Consider the following 17,398-nt stretch of genomic DNA (forward strand, 5'->3'; position numbering starts at 1 on the left):
CTGTGAATATTCTGTAGAGTCCTAACTATGGTGAGTTACCTAATGTGTACCTAGGGTTTAGGTAACTGAGTTGTACTATATATACGTATGTTATTAATGAGAATGATACGAGATTACACAATATTTGACATGGTATCATGAGCCTAGGTTAAAAACCCTAGATTTTTTTTCCGCAAGAAATTTGAGAGAGTGTAGCCGAGTATTGAGAACAGCGACTTTCTTCGCTTGTTGAGTATTGAGATTAGGAGTTAACAATTCCTTAAGTATCACCATGAGTTCCGATGAGGAGGCACCACCAAAGGTCATCGCCGCCGCCGTCGACCTAGACTACTATCTCGGGTCAGGCGACGGCCCCGGTATTGTTATCACCCCTGTGAAACTGAGAGGAGCATCGAACTACGATGAATGGGCCAAAGCCGTTCGTCGCTCGATGATTTCAAAATTCAAATTTGGTTTTCTTGATGGGTCTGTGAAGGAGCCCATTACGGACGAGACGAAGATGAAACATTGGATTGCGGTCAATTCGATGGTGGTGTCTTGGATCACAAACACCATTGACGAGAGTTTGCGTTCGAATCTGGAGGACTTTGATATTGCTCACGAGTTGTGGAGTCATTTGAGGACGCGGTACTGCGTCGTGTCGGGCACCAGGGTCTGCCATATTAAGATGGCTCTGAGTGGTTGCAAGCAGGGCACGTCTGAGGGCGTCATGGAGTACTATGGCCGCTTGTCGAAGGTATGGAAGGAGTACGTACAGTATGCACGAGTTCCCAGGTGTGTATGTGCGGGTTGTACGTGTAATATAGCGAAGCAGGTGGGGGACATTCACGATGAAGATCGTCTGCACTATTTCCTAATTGGCCTGGATGATCACTATGAAGCCATTCGTGCACAACTGTTAGCACGATCGCCGTTGCCAGGACTCGACGAGGCGTACCAGACGGTTATGAATACCGAGACCATGCGCGCCAAGGCTGCGAGAGGTCCGGAGAGTGTCATGGCGTTCAAGGTCGAGACTAAGGCTTGGTCGAGGTCGGGAGATGTTAGTGGCAGATTTTGTGGTCATTGCAATCGTGAGGGTCATGAGGAAGAAACTTGTTATCAGCTGATTGGATTTCCTGAATGGTGGGATGAGAAGAAACGAGGTGGACGAGGGCATGGTCGAGGAGGCAGGACGTCGATTAGAGGAGGCAGAGTAGCTCGCGGGGCAGCGTCGTCGACCAGTGGTGTCGCTCGTGCCAATGCCGTGAGCAATGCCACAGGAGGGGCGACAACCACTGTGACGAGTGGAGACGGATCGCATGGTGCAGTGACGACAACCAATCATGAGCTTGTTGGGGTGACGAAGGAGCAAGTCCAGCAAATAGTTGACATCTTGTCACGACCTTCAACCAAGTTGCAAGGTAATCTTGATTTACGTTGGATTGTTGACAGTGGGGCATCACGTCATGTGACGGGTGATATTTCAATCCTGAGAAATATCAAGACATCAAGAAATCAACAGGTTGTGTTGCCGGACGGTCAACCTGCAAATTCAAACCAATATGGTTCGGTGGTCTTGGAGGATGGTTTCGTGCTCGATAATGTTCTATTTGTGCCTAAATTGAACTGCAATTTAATTTCTGTAACTCAATTAAGTGACGAATTACATTGTGCTGCTCAATTTACTAACAAAATGTGTGTTCTTCAGGACCGCTCGACGAGGATGGTGATTGGCGTAGGTGATCGACAGGAAGGACTATATTTTTTCCGTGGGGCTCCAAAGGTTCGTGTGCTAGCAGTGGAGTGTGTGGTCGACTTGTGGCATCAACGGATGGGGCATCCGTCGGAAAAAGTGTTGCAGTTACTTCCTCATGTGAGTCATAAGATTAGGAAGAATAAAACAATTTGTGATGTATGTCCGCGGGCGAGACAATGTAGGGAGAGTTTTCCAGTTAGTGTTAGTCGTGCTAGTCGCACATTTGAATTGGTTCATCTTGATTTATGGGGACCCTACAAGACTCCCTCGTCTTGTGGGGCAAAGTATTTTTTTACCATTGTTGACGATTATTCTAGAGGTGTGTGGATTTATTTACTGAATAATAAAATGGAAGTTGCATCGACATTTCTTAATTTTGTTGCCATGATTAAGTGTCAGTTTAATAGATCCCTTCGGGTAGTACGCAGTGATAATGGTACTGAATTCAATTGCTTACAAAATTATTTTCGTCAACATGGGATTCTGTTTGAGTCGTCGTGTGTTGGGACGCCTCAACAAAATGGGAGAGTCGAGAGAAAACACCAACATATTTTGAATGTTGGGAGGGCGTTACGTTTTCAAGGAAATCTTCCAATAAAATTTTGGGGGGAATGTATTTTGGCCGCCTGTTACTTGATAAACCGTACACCTACCCCGATCCTTGACAATAAAACACCTTATGAGATGTTGTTTGGTAAACCACCATCGTATGTGCCTATCCGAGTGTTTGGGTGTCTGTGTTATGCATATAATCTCCGGTGTAAAGGGGATAAGTTTGAGTCTCGGAGTCGCCGATGTGTGTTTTTGGGTTATCCGTTTGGCAGGAAGGGATGGCAACTTTATGATCTAGAGACACATGAGTTCTTCGTCTCACGGGATGTCAAGTTTCATGAAGGGACGTTTCCTTTTGCAGATGAATCGGATGTGTTGCCACCGGTGCATGATGGTCATGGGGGGCTTGACCATTGGAGTTTGGATGAGAGTGGGACTACGGGTCCTGAGACCGTGTCGTCGCCTGCAGGTGATACTGCTGGGGTGTCGCCGCCTACAGGTGATACTGAGGGAGTGTTGTCGCTTCCGGGAGCTGATGAGGGGGTGTCATTGACCAGTGGTGACGACAGGGGAGTGTCGTCGCCTGTGAGGGAGGAACAACAACATGAAACACCTAGTCGAGTGGATTCAGACGTCGTCTCCTCACAGACAGGTGTAGAGGAAACGACGGGTAGTGACGAGAGTGAGACAAGGCAGTGTGTGGAGGATACGGAGTTAGGAAGGGGGAAGCGTGTGAAGTTTCCGTCGACAAAGCTGAAAGACTGTGTGATACATACAATACGGGAAAAATATAGTACTTCCGACAAAACACCTACGGCGTCATCACTCTCAGGTACTCCTTATCCTATCACATATTTTGTTAATTATGAGCGTTTTTCGTCAAAGCACAGGCATTATATAGCAGCATTGCAAGAAGGGCAAGTTCCTAAGAGTTTTAAACAAGCGATGCAGCATGAGGGGTGGCGTCAGGCAATGGCCGCTGAAATCGACGCGTTGGAGGAACAGGGGACATGGACGTTGGAAAATTTACCGGAAGGGAAGAAAGCACTGGGGAGTAAATGGGTGTATACTGAGAAGCGTGATGAGGATGGGAATTTGTTGAGACTGAAGGCTCGATTGGTATGTTTAGGGAATCATCAGGAGGAAGGGTTGGATTATAATGAGACATTTGCTCCCGTCGCGAAGATGGCGACAGTTCGAACTTTCCTAGCTGTCGCAGCTGTCAAACAGTGGGACGTGCATCAGATGGACGTCCATAATGCGTTCTTGCACGGTGACTTGGAGGAAGAGATCTATATGAAGATTCCTCCTGGATTCCAGAAGAATCACTCTGACAAAGTGTGTCGAATGAGAAAGTCGTTGTATGGGTTGAAACAAGCACCTAGATGTTGGTTCCAGAAGTTGTCGACGGCATTGACGCACTATGGATTTCGACAGTCGCTGTCCGATTATTCGCTCTTTACTCTGTCTAAAGGTACGTTGCAGCTGAGTGTGCTCATTTATGTGGACGACATGATTATCGCGGGCAATAACAAGTTTGCGCTTGAGAGTTTTAAGGCATACTTGAAGGAGTGTTTTAAAATGAAAGACCTCGGGGCTCTGAAGTACTTCCTTGGGTTAGAGGTGGCACGAAGTAGTCAAGGGTTCTATGTATGTCAGAGAAAATATGCCCTCGACATCATCTCAGAGGCCGGATTGTTGGGAGCAAAGCCTGTGGACTTTCCCATGGAACAGAATCATAGGTTGGCATTGGCAGACGGGCCAGACCTGTCGGACGGTGAGCAGTATAGGCGTCTGATCGGACGTCTGGTTTATTTGGCTGTCACGCGACCAGACGTTGCCTACTCTGTACATGTCCTATCTCAATTTATGAAAGCACCAAAGGAGGCACATTGGGAAGCAGCTTTGCGAGTAGTGAGATATTTGAAGAAGTGTCCGGGTCAAGGTATACTACTTCGGTCGGACAGTGCGTTGCAGTTGGAGGGGTGGTGCGACTCGGATTGGGCAGGGTGTCCAATGACGCGTCGGTCGGTGACTGGATGGTTTGTGTCACTTGGTATGTCGCCAGTTTCTTGGAAGACCAAGAAACAGCATACTGTTTCTCGGTCGTCTGCTGAGGCAGAATATCGGTCGATGGCAGCTCTGACGTGTGAGTTGAAGTGGTTGAAACAACTACTACGCGACTTGGGGGTGACACACGACCAAGGCATGAGGATGTATTGCGACAGTCAGTCTGCGTTGCATATTGCACAGAATCCGGTGTTCCATGAAAGGACAAAACACATCGAGTCAGATTGTCATTTCATTCGAGATGCAATCAAGGAAGGGATCATCAGTCCGTCGTACGTGTCGACGAAGGTTCAGTTAGCAGATATCTTCACCAAAGCGTTGGGGAAGGCGCAATTTGAGTTTTTTTTGAACAAGATGGGCATTCGAGATCTACATGCTCCACCTTGAGGGGGGATGTTAAGATATGTTAAGATATTAGATATTATTCTGTGAATATTCTGTAGAGTCCTAACTATGGTGAGTTACCTAATGTGTACCTAGGGTTTAGGTAACTGAGTTGTACTATATATACGTATGTTATTAATGAGAATGATACGAGATTACACAATATTTGACAATAATTAATTTCAATCAACATGAGTTATTACAAGCCATCTTTTGTGCTACTACTAGTTACATTTATCTCTATTGTAAGTTTTCTTCAATCTACTCTTTATTTACTTTGCAATTAGGATATTAATTATTAATAATAACGATCTTATTTTAAAAAGATTTCATAACTTAATATGATTTGATATTTATACTTATATAAATGCAACTTGTATAGATATACCAAAATCAAAGACGACTTCAATTCTTTTACAACACAATATTACCCGATCAAAATGATTAATTACGTTTGATATTGATAATTATTTTACCTTTCAATCGTCTTTGTGATATACCAAAATTTAACTCGATGCATATCAAGAACTCGCCATGCTACCCCTAATCATATACATGTTATTTTATGCAATTTTTTCATGCTTTTTATATTGGAAATTCTCTTATCTTTTCCTACTTAATTCAAATGTATGGCCCAAAAACACTTATCAAGAAGTCGTGAAGTTTAAGTTTTGACCAAGGTCCTCCTCCAAATTATACGTTCCATTTTAGAGAAATTGTATTAACTTACATACATTTTCGTTCAAGATTTGCAATTTGCAATTATGCTTTGGACTTTAAATTACTTTGCTACGTTACTATTTAATTACTTACCGCTATTTCTCATAACATATATTTATCATTTATCCGTTTGAATTTTCTTTTTGTAGCAGTTGACTTTCCCACTTTGCAGTGGAGCTCCGTCGTCACCTGAAGAAATATATTGGAAAACTAAAGTAGGCGATATCCCTATGCCAAAACCTTTGAAGGATAGCTTGCGTCTAGGTAAACTTTTGAATCAAATTAAACCTATCAAAGTCCAAAGTATCTGACAAAATAACTCATAATTTCACTTCTTGTTATCCTTTTTGTTTATGTACAAGTAGTAATTACAAATAAATATTCTTATGAATAATATTGGTGTGATTTTTTTATACTTTATGAAATTTTGACTTTTCGATTTTTGAAATCACCTAAAAAAGGTTTTTTTGTAAAAATAAAATAAAAATTACTCTAGAATTTATTTCTCTACATCTAATTTTTAGTCAAACTAAACATAGACTATTATGTTCACTGTACTACAAACTCTTATTTTATTTCCTCTTTTGTAGGACCAAATGAAAGAGTTGTGCAACTCAACTCGAATTACAAACAGGATTTTGGTACACATGAAGCCCTGTTGTATGTTTGGGGAGGACATGTTGCAAAAACTCAAATTCCGCAAGATGGTCGAGTGATATATTTCAAAGATGATATATTGTCGAAAGTCGGAGTTAAAATGAAGTTGTACTTCAAGAAAATCAATAATCAAGCCAAGTTTTTGCCGTTGCATGTTGCGAAAATCCTGCCTACTACATCGAACAAATTTCAAGTGATCCTAAATCTTCTTTTTGTGAATCCTAAATCCACTTTAGCTCAAGATATTGAGTTGATGATGAAAAAATGTGAAGAAAAAGGTGTCAAAGGTGAGATAAGGAATTGTGTTAATTCATTGGAAGATATGGTTGACTATGTTACGTCAGCATTAAATTTTGGAAAAAATAAGTTGGTTGTGGCGTCCACGAAGGAGGATTATGGTATCCTTTTGGAATACACTATTCAAAAAGTACAACTATTAGGAAGTCACGTTGTGGTGTGTCATAAAATAAGGAATCCATTTGCTGTGTTTCTTTGTCATAGCATACAGAATACTTATTTATACAATGTTTCTATGGTTCGCGCTAACGGGAAGCAAACGGAGGCATTTGCAATTTGTCATAAGGACACTTCTTTTTGGAATCCAAGACATTATGCCTTTGAGTTTCTTAACACCAAGCCGGGTGGGAAGCCTATATGTCATTTTGTTTGTGCAGAAGCAATAGTTTGGTATAGGCTGCCAAAAAATAATGGCGAGGAATAAGAAGTGTGTTTTAAGTATAAACACCAAGCTGGGTGAGAAGCATATGTGTCATTTTGTTTGTGTAGAAGCTCTTCATATCATATAATAAATATGAATTGTTTATGATCATGAAAGAAGAAAGGGATTTTTTTACCCATTCAAGAGACAAAAGATGGAAAATGAATAAATAAGATTAGCTCATAACTTTCAGTTCATTTGCAGACTTCATTATACCTTATGTAAAGTGATTAATAATTCAGTTATTACAAGCTTAAATTTTTCTGATTTTCACTTATTTTTTACATATCTAATAATCGAAATTTGTAGCCCTATACTTAAGCTATTTAAATCTATATCATCCTCAACTTGTGTCATCAAAAGTTACTTGAACTAATCACAACTTATTGTAGTTGTATGTAATTAGAACTTGAATAACTTTTATCAGCATTGAATTCATTTGAGCTTAACAATAAATTAAAGAGCTAAAATTATATATGTTTGATGAGTGAAAGTAAGGCAGGAAAAACAACGCCTTGGTTGGTGTTATAATTATCGTTGTCTTCATTGCTAAATTATGAACAAACTTGATCATCAGAATACGTTTGATGATATGAATGTTGGAATTTTTATGAAAAGTTCAACTTACCTAGAGAGTCAGGTAAACAACTTTCTCCATTTTGTGGGAAGTAGAACTTTAAATTAAAATTAGGCAATGGTAAGCCCAATATTGAAAAGAGAATAAGCCTAATAGTATTTTAACGTTTAAACAATACACAGAGTGATTATATTCTGGCTGAAATTTCATACAATCAGTTTATTTTGATTTGGTATTTTGGGTTAATTCCTAGAATTGTGGGATGTCAATTACAATGGGAAAGTTCTTTTCATATCCTTTTCTAGATAAAATAAAGAAGGAATACATAACAGTTGTCTAAGGAAATTATTCTCTATAATAAAGGATTATAGAACGGTTGTATAAGGTAATAACACGATTTTAGTTTTTTTTCCCTCACGCACGCATCGCGTGCATATAAGACTACTATCTTAGAATGGAGGAGAGAGAATTATGTGTTTTATAAGATCAAGATTCGTATTAGTCCAACCATAAGGAGTTATTTGATTGTATTTGGGAAGTTAAACATCACTTTCTTTTGCAATTTCTACGTTTTTCTTCATTTTTTAGGAACTGGATTATTGTTTTGTTGAGCATATATGAATGTTGGAATTTTTATGGAAAGTTAAACTTACCTAGAGAGTCAGATAAACAACTTTCTCCATCTTATGAAAAGTAGAACTTTAAATTAAAATTAGGCTAATTTAATTTAATAGTAACTAGGTTAATTTCTTCCCGTGACTAATTTAATCCATTTAGTGACTATGTCTACTTTTACAAAAGGTCTTGCGCGCACAAGTTGTACAATAAATTTATTTTACACCAAGATAACTTTTATATAGTTTTTTGTAACTTTAACCTACTTTTTTGTAACTTTTATATTATAAAAATAAAAAGTTGATAGATAAACATTTTAAAGGGTTAAATGATTAATTTATACATTATTAGTGATTTTGAAGAAATAATTTTGATTCAAATGAAAAAAAATTATCATTAAAAAATAGATAACTTTTACATATATAAATGTAACTTTTAAGTATTTTGAGTCAACTTTTACTCTGGTGTACAATATTTATTGTACACCCATTGTAAATAAGAATTTGTGCTACTTTTATATTAAAAGTAGACCGTCTCTTTACTCCATCTTACTACTCCACTTAATAAGTGGCCTTTTTTTTAACTACTCCACTTAATAAGTGGCCACTTAATTGAGTAGAGTAGTAAAAGGCCACTATTTATAATAAGGAATTAAACTACTGTTTTGGTATCTTGCTCAATGCATCAACATGTTAAATAAGGAATTGAACTAGCGTGTTGGTATCTTGCTCAATGTATCGCCAACTACTTTGTTGTTGAGGGAGTGCATTTTTGTTCAATTAAAGTAGGCCAAATTGTCAATTCCAAAAAAAAAAAAAAAAAAAGTTAGGCCAAACTATTTACAAATTAGGATGGTATCATGTGATGCCTACAAAGTGTTATGTATTCCTCCTTTATATATATATATACTATATAAAAAAGCCGCACAGCCCCTTCCTTTTTGCCGTAATTTTTGTTTCCATTTTTGTCCCTCCCCTTATATTCTGTGTTTTGTGTAAGAAATGAGAATAAATCATGTGATTTAAGGCAGGACCAATTGAGGCTAATTGCTTAAATGCTTAAAGGGGAGATATATAAAGCTAGCTTAAACAGACTGTAGTTTTAAGTGGGGCCACACGTAAATCTTAGCTAACAATTTGTCTAAAACCAATTTGGTTCTCTCTAATCAAACAAAAATATGGGGTTTATTTATTAATATTATGAGAATTAAGACATGATGAAGTCCATGCACTTTGGAATTAGTATTAATCAATGGCCAGTTTTCGAGTCTTCATACCAACAATCAATATTTATTTAGGCAAATTTGCCAAAAAGGACCTTTTATAACTCAAATTTTGCGAGAAAGGACCTTATATAATTTTTTTTGTGAAAACACACCTTAAATTATTATTTTTTGCGAGAAAGGACCTAAGGGAAGTTTCCGGCATTGATTGAGCTTTTCCGGTCATTGATTTGCACGTGAGCAGCACGTGTGGCTTACGTTGGCTAAAGACATTGATTTTCCCGAGTCTTGAATTTTCAAACTTGACTTTATTTCGATTTTTTTTTTTCAACTTTAGGTTTTAAAGCTTAGAATTTTGGAGGAAAATTGGGCTGTGATTAGCAAAATAAAGTCACACGTGCTTCTCACGTGCAAGTCAATGGCCGAAAAAGCTCAGTCAATGCCGGAAATTTACTTTTGGTTGTCTTTCGCAAAAAAAAATTACATTAAGGTGTGATTTCACAAAAAAAATATTATATAAGGTCCTTTCTCGCAAAAAAATTTACGTTAAGGTGTGATTTCACAAAAAAAATTATATAAGGTCCTTTCTCGCAAAATTTGGGTTATAAAAGGTCCTTTTTAACAAATTGGCCATTTATTTATTACCCACTTTAAATTTGTTATATATTAAGCTTATGCCTTTCAAATTTTGTTCACTAATTAGAGTTTTGCATTCGTGTTTTGGTTTAATGTTCATTTTTTGGAGGCAAGTTAAATAAACGGAGGTTAGTATTTTTTACTTTTTCTCTTATAGCCCAAAAATAATGTTGAATGCCATATACTTAGCTTATTCCGGATATTAATTTTTGAAACTTGTTTGATGCAAACATTAATTTTTTTTTTCACTATTAATTTTCGAAACTTGTTTGATGCAAACATTAATTTTTTTTTTCACCATTGCAGGTAAACTCTGTCATCAAAGTTATCGGAGCACTTTAAAAGATACCAGTAGTTCAATTAAGCTTTTGAAACAAGTTCTACCCTTGAGCTTGATTGTTAACCTTGGATCAACCTTTTAGATACTCTTTTTTCTCGGAAATATGTAAATACTCTGTACACGAAAGTATTACGTTTGTGCAGAAAAATATCAATATTATCCAAAAAAATATTTATGCTTAAACCACGTGCAAAGCACGTGCACTGCACCTAGTTTTATCTAGAAAAGGATATGAAAAGAACTTTCCCATTGTAATTGACATCCCACAATTCTAGGAATTAACCCAAAATACCAAATCAAAATAAACTGATTGTATGAAATTTCAGCCAGAATATAATCACTCTGTGTATTGTTTAAACGTTAAAATACAAATATTGAACAATAAACAATTTGATTTTTTTAGTAACTAGGATCGAACCGCGCGCTATCGCGCGCGTATGTCCACCGGAAAACCTGATGAATTTTGGCCTCCTAAATCAAACACGATACAAACTAAGGAAATGACATTTATTTTTTGTTCTGATTTGTAATTTCCAATAAAAACTGACCCGATCTAAGTTATAAATCCAGATTGTAGCACGTGGTCGAGCTAAGGTCGCACATAATCTCATGAAACTACATCATTATGGTTGACGTTTGTGAAGGGAGATACAAGAATAAAGCGTAATGAACGTGTATTAATTAACGGACTGCTAAATTGTGATGCAAGATCTTTGGCGATCATAAGCTGCAAGATACACTCAAACTTAAGGTGTCCTACATCACATTAAAATGGCAACTTCAAGGAGATCATCAGTGAAATTGGAAAGATATACTCAAACTTAAGTTGTCCTACATCATAAATAACTTGGATAGATGTGGATCAAGTTTAATCAATGTTCTCCCGGGATTGATCCAAAATTGTGATACCCAGCTAAGACCAGATTGACCAGCTCAATTTTATTAGAATGATGACCGATGCTTGCAGAAGGAAGCATACCAATACTCCCACTAACCATAGAAGCCTCGTCAGATAATATATCACCAAAAATGTTGTTGGTTAATATAGTGTCAAACTGCACAAGTAAATTAGCGGACACATTTTTGTAAAAAGACTAACGTTAGTTCTCAAGAAAGAAAATAGTTTAAATGTTTGTTGACTTTGGGCTGGGGAGGTGAATATACCCTGTTCGGGATCACGAATAAGTTGCATTGCTGCATTTTCAATATACATATGTGAGAGCTCAACATCAGGGTAGTCTGCTGCCATTTCCGTAACTTCTTTCCTCCAAAGCATAGATGCCTGACTAAATTAAATTTTTCAGGAATAAGACTTGACAATGAACATAGTATCATGCATCGGACATTAAACATTTTCCACTCCAGCAAAATATATTCCCCTGGTAGTTGGTCAATGCTAAGGTAGCTGCTGCCTGCCCATTTGTCGAGCGTTTATTATTGAAAAGCAAATTAGTGTTGTTGCCCATATTAGGCTTATTCATCCATAGCTGCTGCATTGCCATAAATTTATTGATAGTGTTCCTGTAAGTGGGCAGACCTTGACCACCAGCAACCTGCTCCATTTCCTGCATCCTTTGCATCTGTAGCTTAGAAGCAGAACTATATCGAGGATAACTTTTCAAGCCCTCTGCATATGAGATAACAGAATCTGAATTCAGGTGATTACTCATAATAATCAGACGAATCAAGAAGAATCAGACGGACAAGGTCAGGGAAATTACGAAGGATTTTTCAGTTTTATACAAAATTCCTAAAGACAACAGCCAAAAGAACGTAAAGTAGAGAAGAAAACCTAAATTGAGTAAGATCCAACCTTAACATCAAAAGGCACTCCCGAAAATCCAACTATATTCCCGGAAGAATCTTTATGGACTAACATTTTATATTCATCCACACACCGACAACAAAATTTAAAATGGTGACTTGGTGACTGAAATTTTCTTTTTATAAAACTTCTCGTGAATAAGCATGGAACTAATTCACAGGAACACCAAGAAAACGCAGCAACCATACTTTTCAACCAGTTTTTAGCGGAGTGCAAAATTATATTTCTCATATAACCTCCACCATATCAACTACAGAAATATACAAGGCAGTGGAAGCTCTGAAACACATATACACAACCGTCTTTGTATAGGACGGAAGGCTAAATAACAAAGTCAAGACCAGAGATGAGTGAAGGCTTGAATTTTAAAAAATGAGTTGATATGCCTACTTTAGCACCAGTATAAACATGCAAATTGGGGAAATGATACGGAGTATCATTTACGTTATCTCCTGAATATTCTACAGAGTTATTCAGAATCGTTAATTTATCTTCTAACTTTTCAAGTGAAATTATCTAGTAGCCTAATATAGTACAGGAAAACACTCCATAAATCGTAATTTATAAGAGCATCAAATAATTCTATACGTGGAAACAAAAACAAAAACAGTATAGTTTGCACAATACATGGGATTGCATTTCTGAACCTGCCCTTTCTTTGAAATGAACATGGCCAATTTATCACTCATCCCACAAGAAGTTGCCTCGCAAATCAAACAATAGGCCAAAACCCATTAAACGTGATAAAACCACACAGCTAGACGCATAACAATACTTGATATACTGTCGCTCCGAACATTCAAATTAATTGTTCCTATAAACATCCGAAGACTGAGAATAGATGGTAGTACCTTACACCCGTGAGTTATACGTAAGCGAGGGAAACTTTTAAGAACTTGATGAACAAGCTGAGCAATAGTAGGCCAATTCTGCAGTCAAATTACAAAGCAGATACAGTAAGATACTATCACAACTACTAAATTATTTGAAGCTTTAAAAAAACTACTGTAATTTACCCACCTTCTCATTAACATTACGGTAATGTACAGATGAAAAGAACTTGTAGATCTCAACATTCACGCCTTTAATACCTTTAGTCTTGTCGACAAGGGTTCTAAAAACCTGAAACCATGGACGACTAACATTAGTTGCAGATTCTATAACATGTTCACCCATGTGACAGGAAAACTCAAGAATGAGGAAAAACCCACCTCATCGATCATGGGTAAAAATTCGGTAGCAGGCTGGAATAGACTTACTTCCTTATCCTGCAAATCAGACGTATGTCAATTGAATTGAGACCATATATGTCAACTTTACATTTAAGGGTCCAAACTGCACCTACTTGTCAGTAGATTCATTAGTGTTAGAGTGGCCATTACACACTTTGTGCACTGGGCTCATGATATCCATCCCGTGACTATATCCTTTGAGATACAGCCTTAAAACCTCCAGTGGTAGATTCAATAATGAGGATAACACAATCAGCCTGGGAGGTACCAGTAATCATGTTCTTGATAAAGTATGTGTCCAGGGGCATCGATCACAGTAGTACTTGTTGGTCTCAAACTTCCACAAGGCAATATCAATGGTAATACCGCGTTCACGCTCAACGTTTAGTTTGTCAAGAACCCAAGCATACTTGAAGGACCTCTTGGTCATCTCAGCAGCTTCTTTCTCAAATCTCTCAATCATATGCTTGTCAATACCTCCAAGCTTGTAGATCAAGTGATCAGTGGCGGTTGACTTTCCAGAATCTACATGGCCAATGACCACCAAACTGATATGAATCTTTTCCTTACCCATGATTTCATCTCAAGTAAAACTACAAACATAAAATATCAATCGATCATCACCAATAAACAATGAGAAAATTATGTCCAACCATCATACTCTCAGAAATACCATATCCAAAACTGTGGGAAAGATCGGAATTAAACGAGCAATACGGACACAGCGATCACATACATACACAATCACAACCAAACTAAACTTCCCAATCAATAAATACAAGTTTGATATCTATAGAATCTAAATCAATCACAAAACTTTACAAAATCAGCAGAATCATAGCGAAAGTTTGTCCTCAAAATGAACATATCAGGAACCAGAATTGAACTGGCGAGTCAAGGGAAATTTATTCTCTGCTCTACCAACTGAGGCTATCCTGACCAATATATTTTTAAACTTATTAACAATTAAAGGTAGGTAGAATACAACTCGGAAATCGAGATAGCTACTCTACTACCAGCACTTAATCATGATGTGTCTTATGCAATTTCTCAGTAATAAACAACAATTTAACAATTTTATGTTGAGATCCATTTTATTAAATATAAACATGCAGATTGTATAAATCCTACAACAATGAGTCTAGCCCGAGTTAGAATATTTTGGTACAGAACTCATATCATGTTTTTGTCAGCTATACCTGTGGGACATTATGCCTTATCACCACAATCCATGTCAGCTACTCACGCTTCTTCAATATAATGTTGCTAAAGCCTAACAAACAGCCTCACAGATCGAAACACATTGGAATAAAATGGTACATAAGACCGTCGAACCAGTCGTGAGCTTCGTGCAAGGTATGCTCCTCGGACCCCAGTACTTGCAACACAGATATGGGTTCAAGTGTGGGGTGTGAGCTTAGCATTTCAATGTAATAGTGGGAAAGCTCGAGGATAATAAATCTTAAACTAACCTTCTTAAGCAAGGCTTCGCCAGATCGTATACATCTCTAAGGACTTTGACAACCTAATACACAAACAACAAATGAGAGTGAGTCATAAAGCTAGAAACTTAACTACATGATAGAAATTTGGGTTCAAAGACTAACCTCTGCATCAATATGGGATTGCATTTCGATCCTGCCCTTTCTTTGAAATGAACATGGCCAATTTATCACTCATCCATAAGAAGTTCCCTTGCAAATCAAACGATAGGCCAAAAACCATTAAACGTGATGAAAATTGATCCTTCACATACAACTTTAGTAAAGTATATTTTTGTAATGAACAATTGTTACTATAAACTTCAAACGACATTGATCACTAATGAACTTGAGCTAAGCACAAGTGAGACCGAAAATAATAACCCGTACGCTAATATCAGGTCAATAAAACCAAATTCACAGAAAAAATCAGGCCAATAAACAATTATAAAGTTAATTTGAACAGAAAATTAAGGGGATAATACCTTAGATAAATTGAGGGAACCAAGTTTACATGGACGCGCTGGTGAGAGTGACTGCAATGGGAAGCACTGACACGCTGTGTACGGCAGGCAACACAAGTGAGATGACAAAGTATTCATAATTTCAAATTTGTGCAATTGATTTATTAACTCAAGAAAAGCCTTCAAGACCCACAAAAATGCTAAAGTTATCATTCCATTAACAGCAAAACCCACCTATTGAACACGAAAAGCAACATAAAGAACAAGATAAATTGAATCCCTCAAAATCATAATAAAATCAATTGAAACTAACAAAAAAAATAATACTGTAATTATCTTCAACCCAAACCCAAGGTAACACATGACAGGAAACGCCAACAACAAGATAATACATGACAGAAAATGCCAACAAACCATGATTTATTTGCAACATACCAAAACAGCTACAGAAATTTCAAAAACAAGTATGAATCATCAATTAGTAACCCTAATTATACAAGTAGCACTTTTTTTGACAATGTTACATCAAAATTGGAATAAGTTGCCTCTAAAATAAAATGAACTAATTCGACGCCTTAACCAAGAGTACGACGCAAATTGAACAACCAAAAGAAATTGAACAAACTATTGAAATGTAATATTTGACAATTTTAACAAAAACAAAGAGAATTAAAATTGAAAAGAAAGCAACGAAAGACGCACCAATTTGGTGGAAATAGCAATAGGAAGAACTGATCTCACAGCTTTAATGACGAGCTCGTTTGGAGACCTTTCTGAAGATATTTTCCACAAACCTAATTTACAAATCCAAGCTTCGATCTTCTTCTGCGTTTTCTTCATCTTCGTATTCATATAAATTGAATCGACTCCATTTGATTCTCGTTGTAGTTTGATGAGTTTCGTACTTGTGAGCTGAACTCAAAGGATAGGTGTTTTGCTATTGGGGGGAGACTGAAAAAAGAGAGAAGGAAATCCGAGCTATCCTCTGCCTCATTTTTTGCAATTCAAAAGAAAAAGAAGAGATCCACCCCCCAATCAAAAGATCGATCGCCTTCTCTTGCTTTCGTTTGTTCTTTCTTCTAATTCGAGTCCCATGGCTGGTTAGTGAGGGGAGGAGAATGAAAGAAGACAGGGGCGAATTCATTTTTGGCTTGGCTGGTGAGTTTTCCTCGGTGCAATTACTGAGGGAGATGAGAAGATCGCACTGAGGGAGATGAGAAGATCGCATATGGAAAAGGAAGGAGGTATTTCTGGCCGCCATTACTGAGGGAGAGGAGAGAACAGAGCAAAGATAGTAGGTTAAATGTGGCAGAGGAAGGAGGACTAACGTGGCAACGAAATAAGGGTAAAATAGGTAGTTTAAACAAAGTTACTGTTCCAAACTCCAACTTCTTGCTTTTATAAGGGTTATAGAAAAGGATGAAAAACTATAACTTAAGAAATAGAATCTGCTTGTGTTCTAGAAATTGCACTCTGTTTCGTACATAAATCTGCCAAAAACAAACAAGGGAAAAAAATCTTTCAACTTCCAATTCAGTTCTATTTATGATAATATGCAAGAACATACATTTATGAAAAAATTAATATATTAATCTAGTATCATTTTGAGTGATTAAAAATTGCAACAGGGGAAATGGTTGATCATCCTAGATCGAGTACAATCAAGCTAAAAAACAACTAGCTCTGTTCCGGAGTATGGAACTGGGAGGACGTTCCGGAGTGCCTTGGCCCTGTCAAGCAGAGCAAACGTGAGCTAACCTCGGGGGTTTAACCGAGGAAACCCCCTCCGATGCCTAAGTCAGCAAATAGGTAAGAAGTCTTTAGAGAGGGAATATAGAGAGAAGGTGGAGCAAGTACCGTGTGTAAGAATCTGTCCCATCATGAATGATGTGGGTGCTATTTATAGGCGTACTATTCTGTACTTTGGCCTACTCAGATGCCGCCACGTGTATGACGGCGATGTACTTTATTCCTTGTCGTTGTCGTTTAGCCTGCAGGTCCCTTCTTGGACTGATGCAGCTTTGCCTAGCTCTGCTCTGTGTCTTTACACGTGATCTGGGGAGGTTTGATCTGCCTGGGCTGCATATACTTGGCTTGGGGTTTAGAGTCTTTCTTTGACTTGGGTGTGCCCTGGGTGTCAGGGTTTGCTCTGTCATTTATGTTCTGC

The 17,398-nt window shown here is 37.7% G+C and overlaps 2 protein-coding genes and 1 long non-coding RNA gene across 10 annotated transcripts; 2 read left to right on the forward strand and 1 right to left on the reverse strand.

Annotated features, from left to right (window-relative positions):
• The first annotated feature begins 690 nt into the window (after nucleotides 1–690).
• Nucleotides 691–2,104, forward strand: LOC130467799 (uncharacterized). Its single transcript, XM_056836622.1, has 2 exons — nucleotides 691–1,403; nucleotides 1,691–2,104. The coding sequence occupies exons 1-2, from the start codon at nucleotides 710–712 to the stop codon at nucleotides 1,723–1,725; spliced, it is 729 nt and encodes a 242-aa protein (XP_056692600.1). The 5' UTR covers nucleotides 691–709; the 3' UTR covers nucleotides 1,726–2,104.
• A 2,818-nt stretch (nucleotides 2,105–4,922) lies between these two features.
• LOC130467800 (BURP domain-containing protein 5-like) lies at nucleotides 4,923–7,036 on the forward strand. 2 transcript variants are annotated; one of them, XM_056836623.1, is made up of 3 exons: nucleotides 4,923–4,989; nucleotides 5,614–5,728; nucleotides 6,055–7,036. In XM_056836623.1, the coding sequence occupies exons 1-3, from the start codon at nucleotides 4,936–4,938 to the stop codon at nucleotides 6,840–6,842; spliced, it is 957 nt and encodes a 318-aa protein (XP_056692601.1). In that variant the 5' UTR covers nucleotides 4,923–4,935; the 3' UTR covers nucleotides 6,843–7,036. The 2 variants fall into 2 exon arrangements, with proteins under 2 accessions (XP_056692601.1, XP_056692602.1); XM_056836624.1 differs by having other exon boundaries at nucleotides 5,617–5,728.
• Nucleotides 7,037–10,932: 3,896 nt separating this feature from the next.
• Nucleotides 10,933–16,549, reverse strand: LOC130467801 (uncharacterized). 7 transcript variants are annotated; one of them, XR_008927676.1, is made up of 11 exons: nucleotides 15,934–16,545; nucleotides 15,253–15,326; nucleotides 14,894–14,980; nucleotides 14,759–14,811; nucleotides 14,486–14,664; nucleotides 13,400–13,879; nucleotides 13,266–13,322; nucleotides 13,075–13,176; nucleotides 12,906–12,983; nucleotides 11,394–11,856; nucleotides 10,933–11,284 (listed from the first exon to the last, which is right to left on the reverse strand). It is a non-coding gene; the product is annotated as an uncharacterized lncRNA (long non-coding RNA). The 7 variants fall into 7 exon arrangements; XR_008927679.1 differs by having other exon boundaries at nucleotides 10,933–11,856; nucleotides 13,396–13,879; nucleotides 15,934–16,549; XR_008927678.1 differs by having other exon boundaries at nucleotides 10,933–11,856; nucleotides 15,973–16,548.
• Nucleotides 16,550–17,398: the final 849 nt, after the last annotated feature.

This window comes from Spinacia oleracea, chromosome 2 (assembly GCF_020520425.1).
Source record: "Spinacia oleracea cultivar Varoflay chromosome 2, BTI_SOV_V1, whole genome shotgun sequence".
Lineage (NCBI taxonomy): Eukaryota > Viridiplantae > Streptophyta > Magnoliopsida > Caryophyllales > Amaranthaceae > Spinacia > Spinacia oleracea.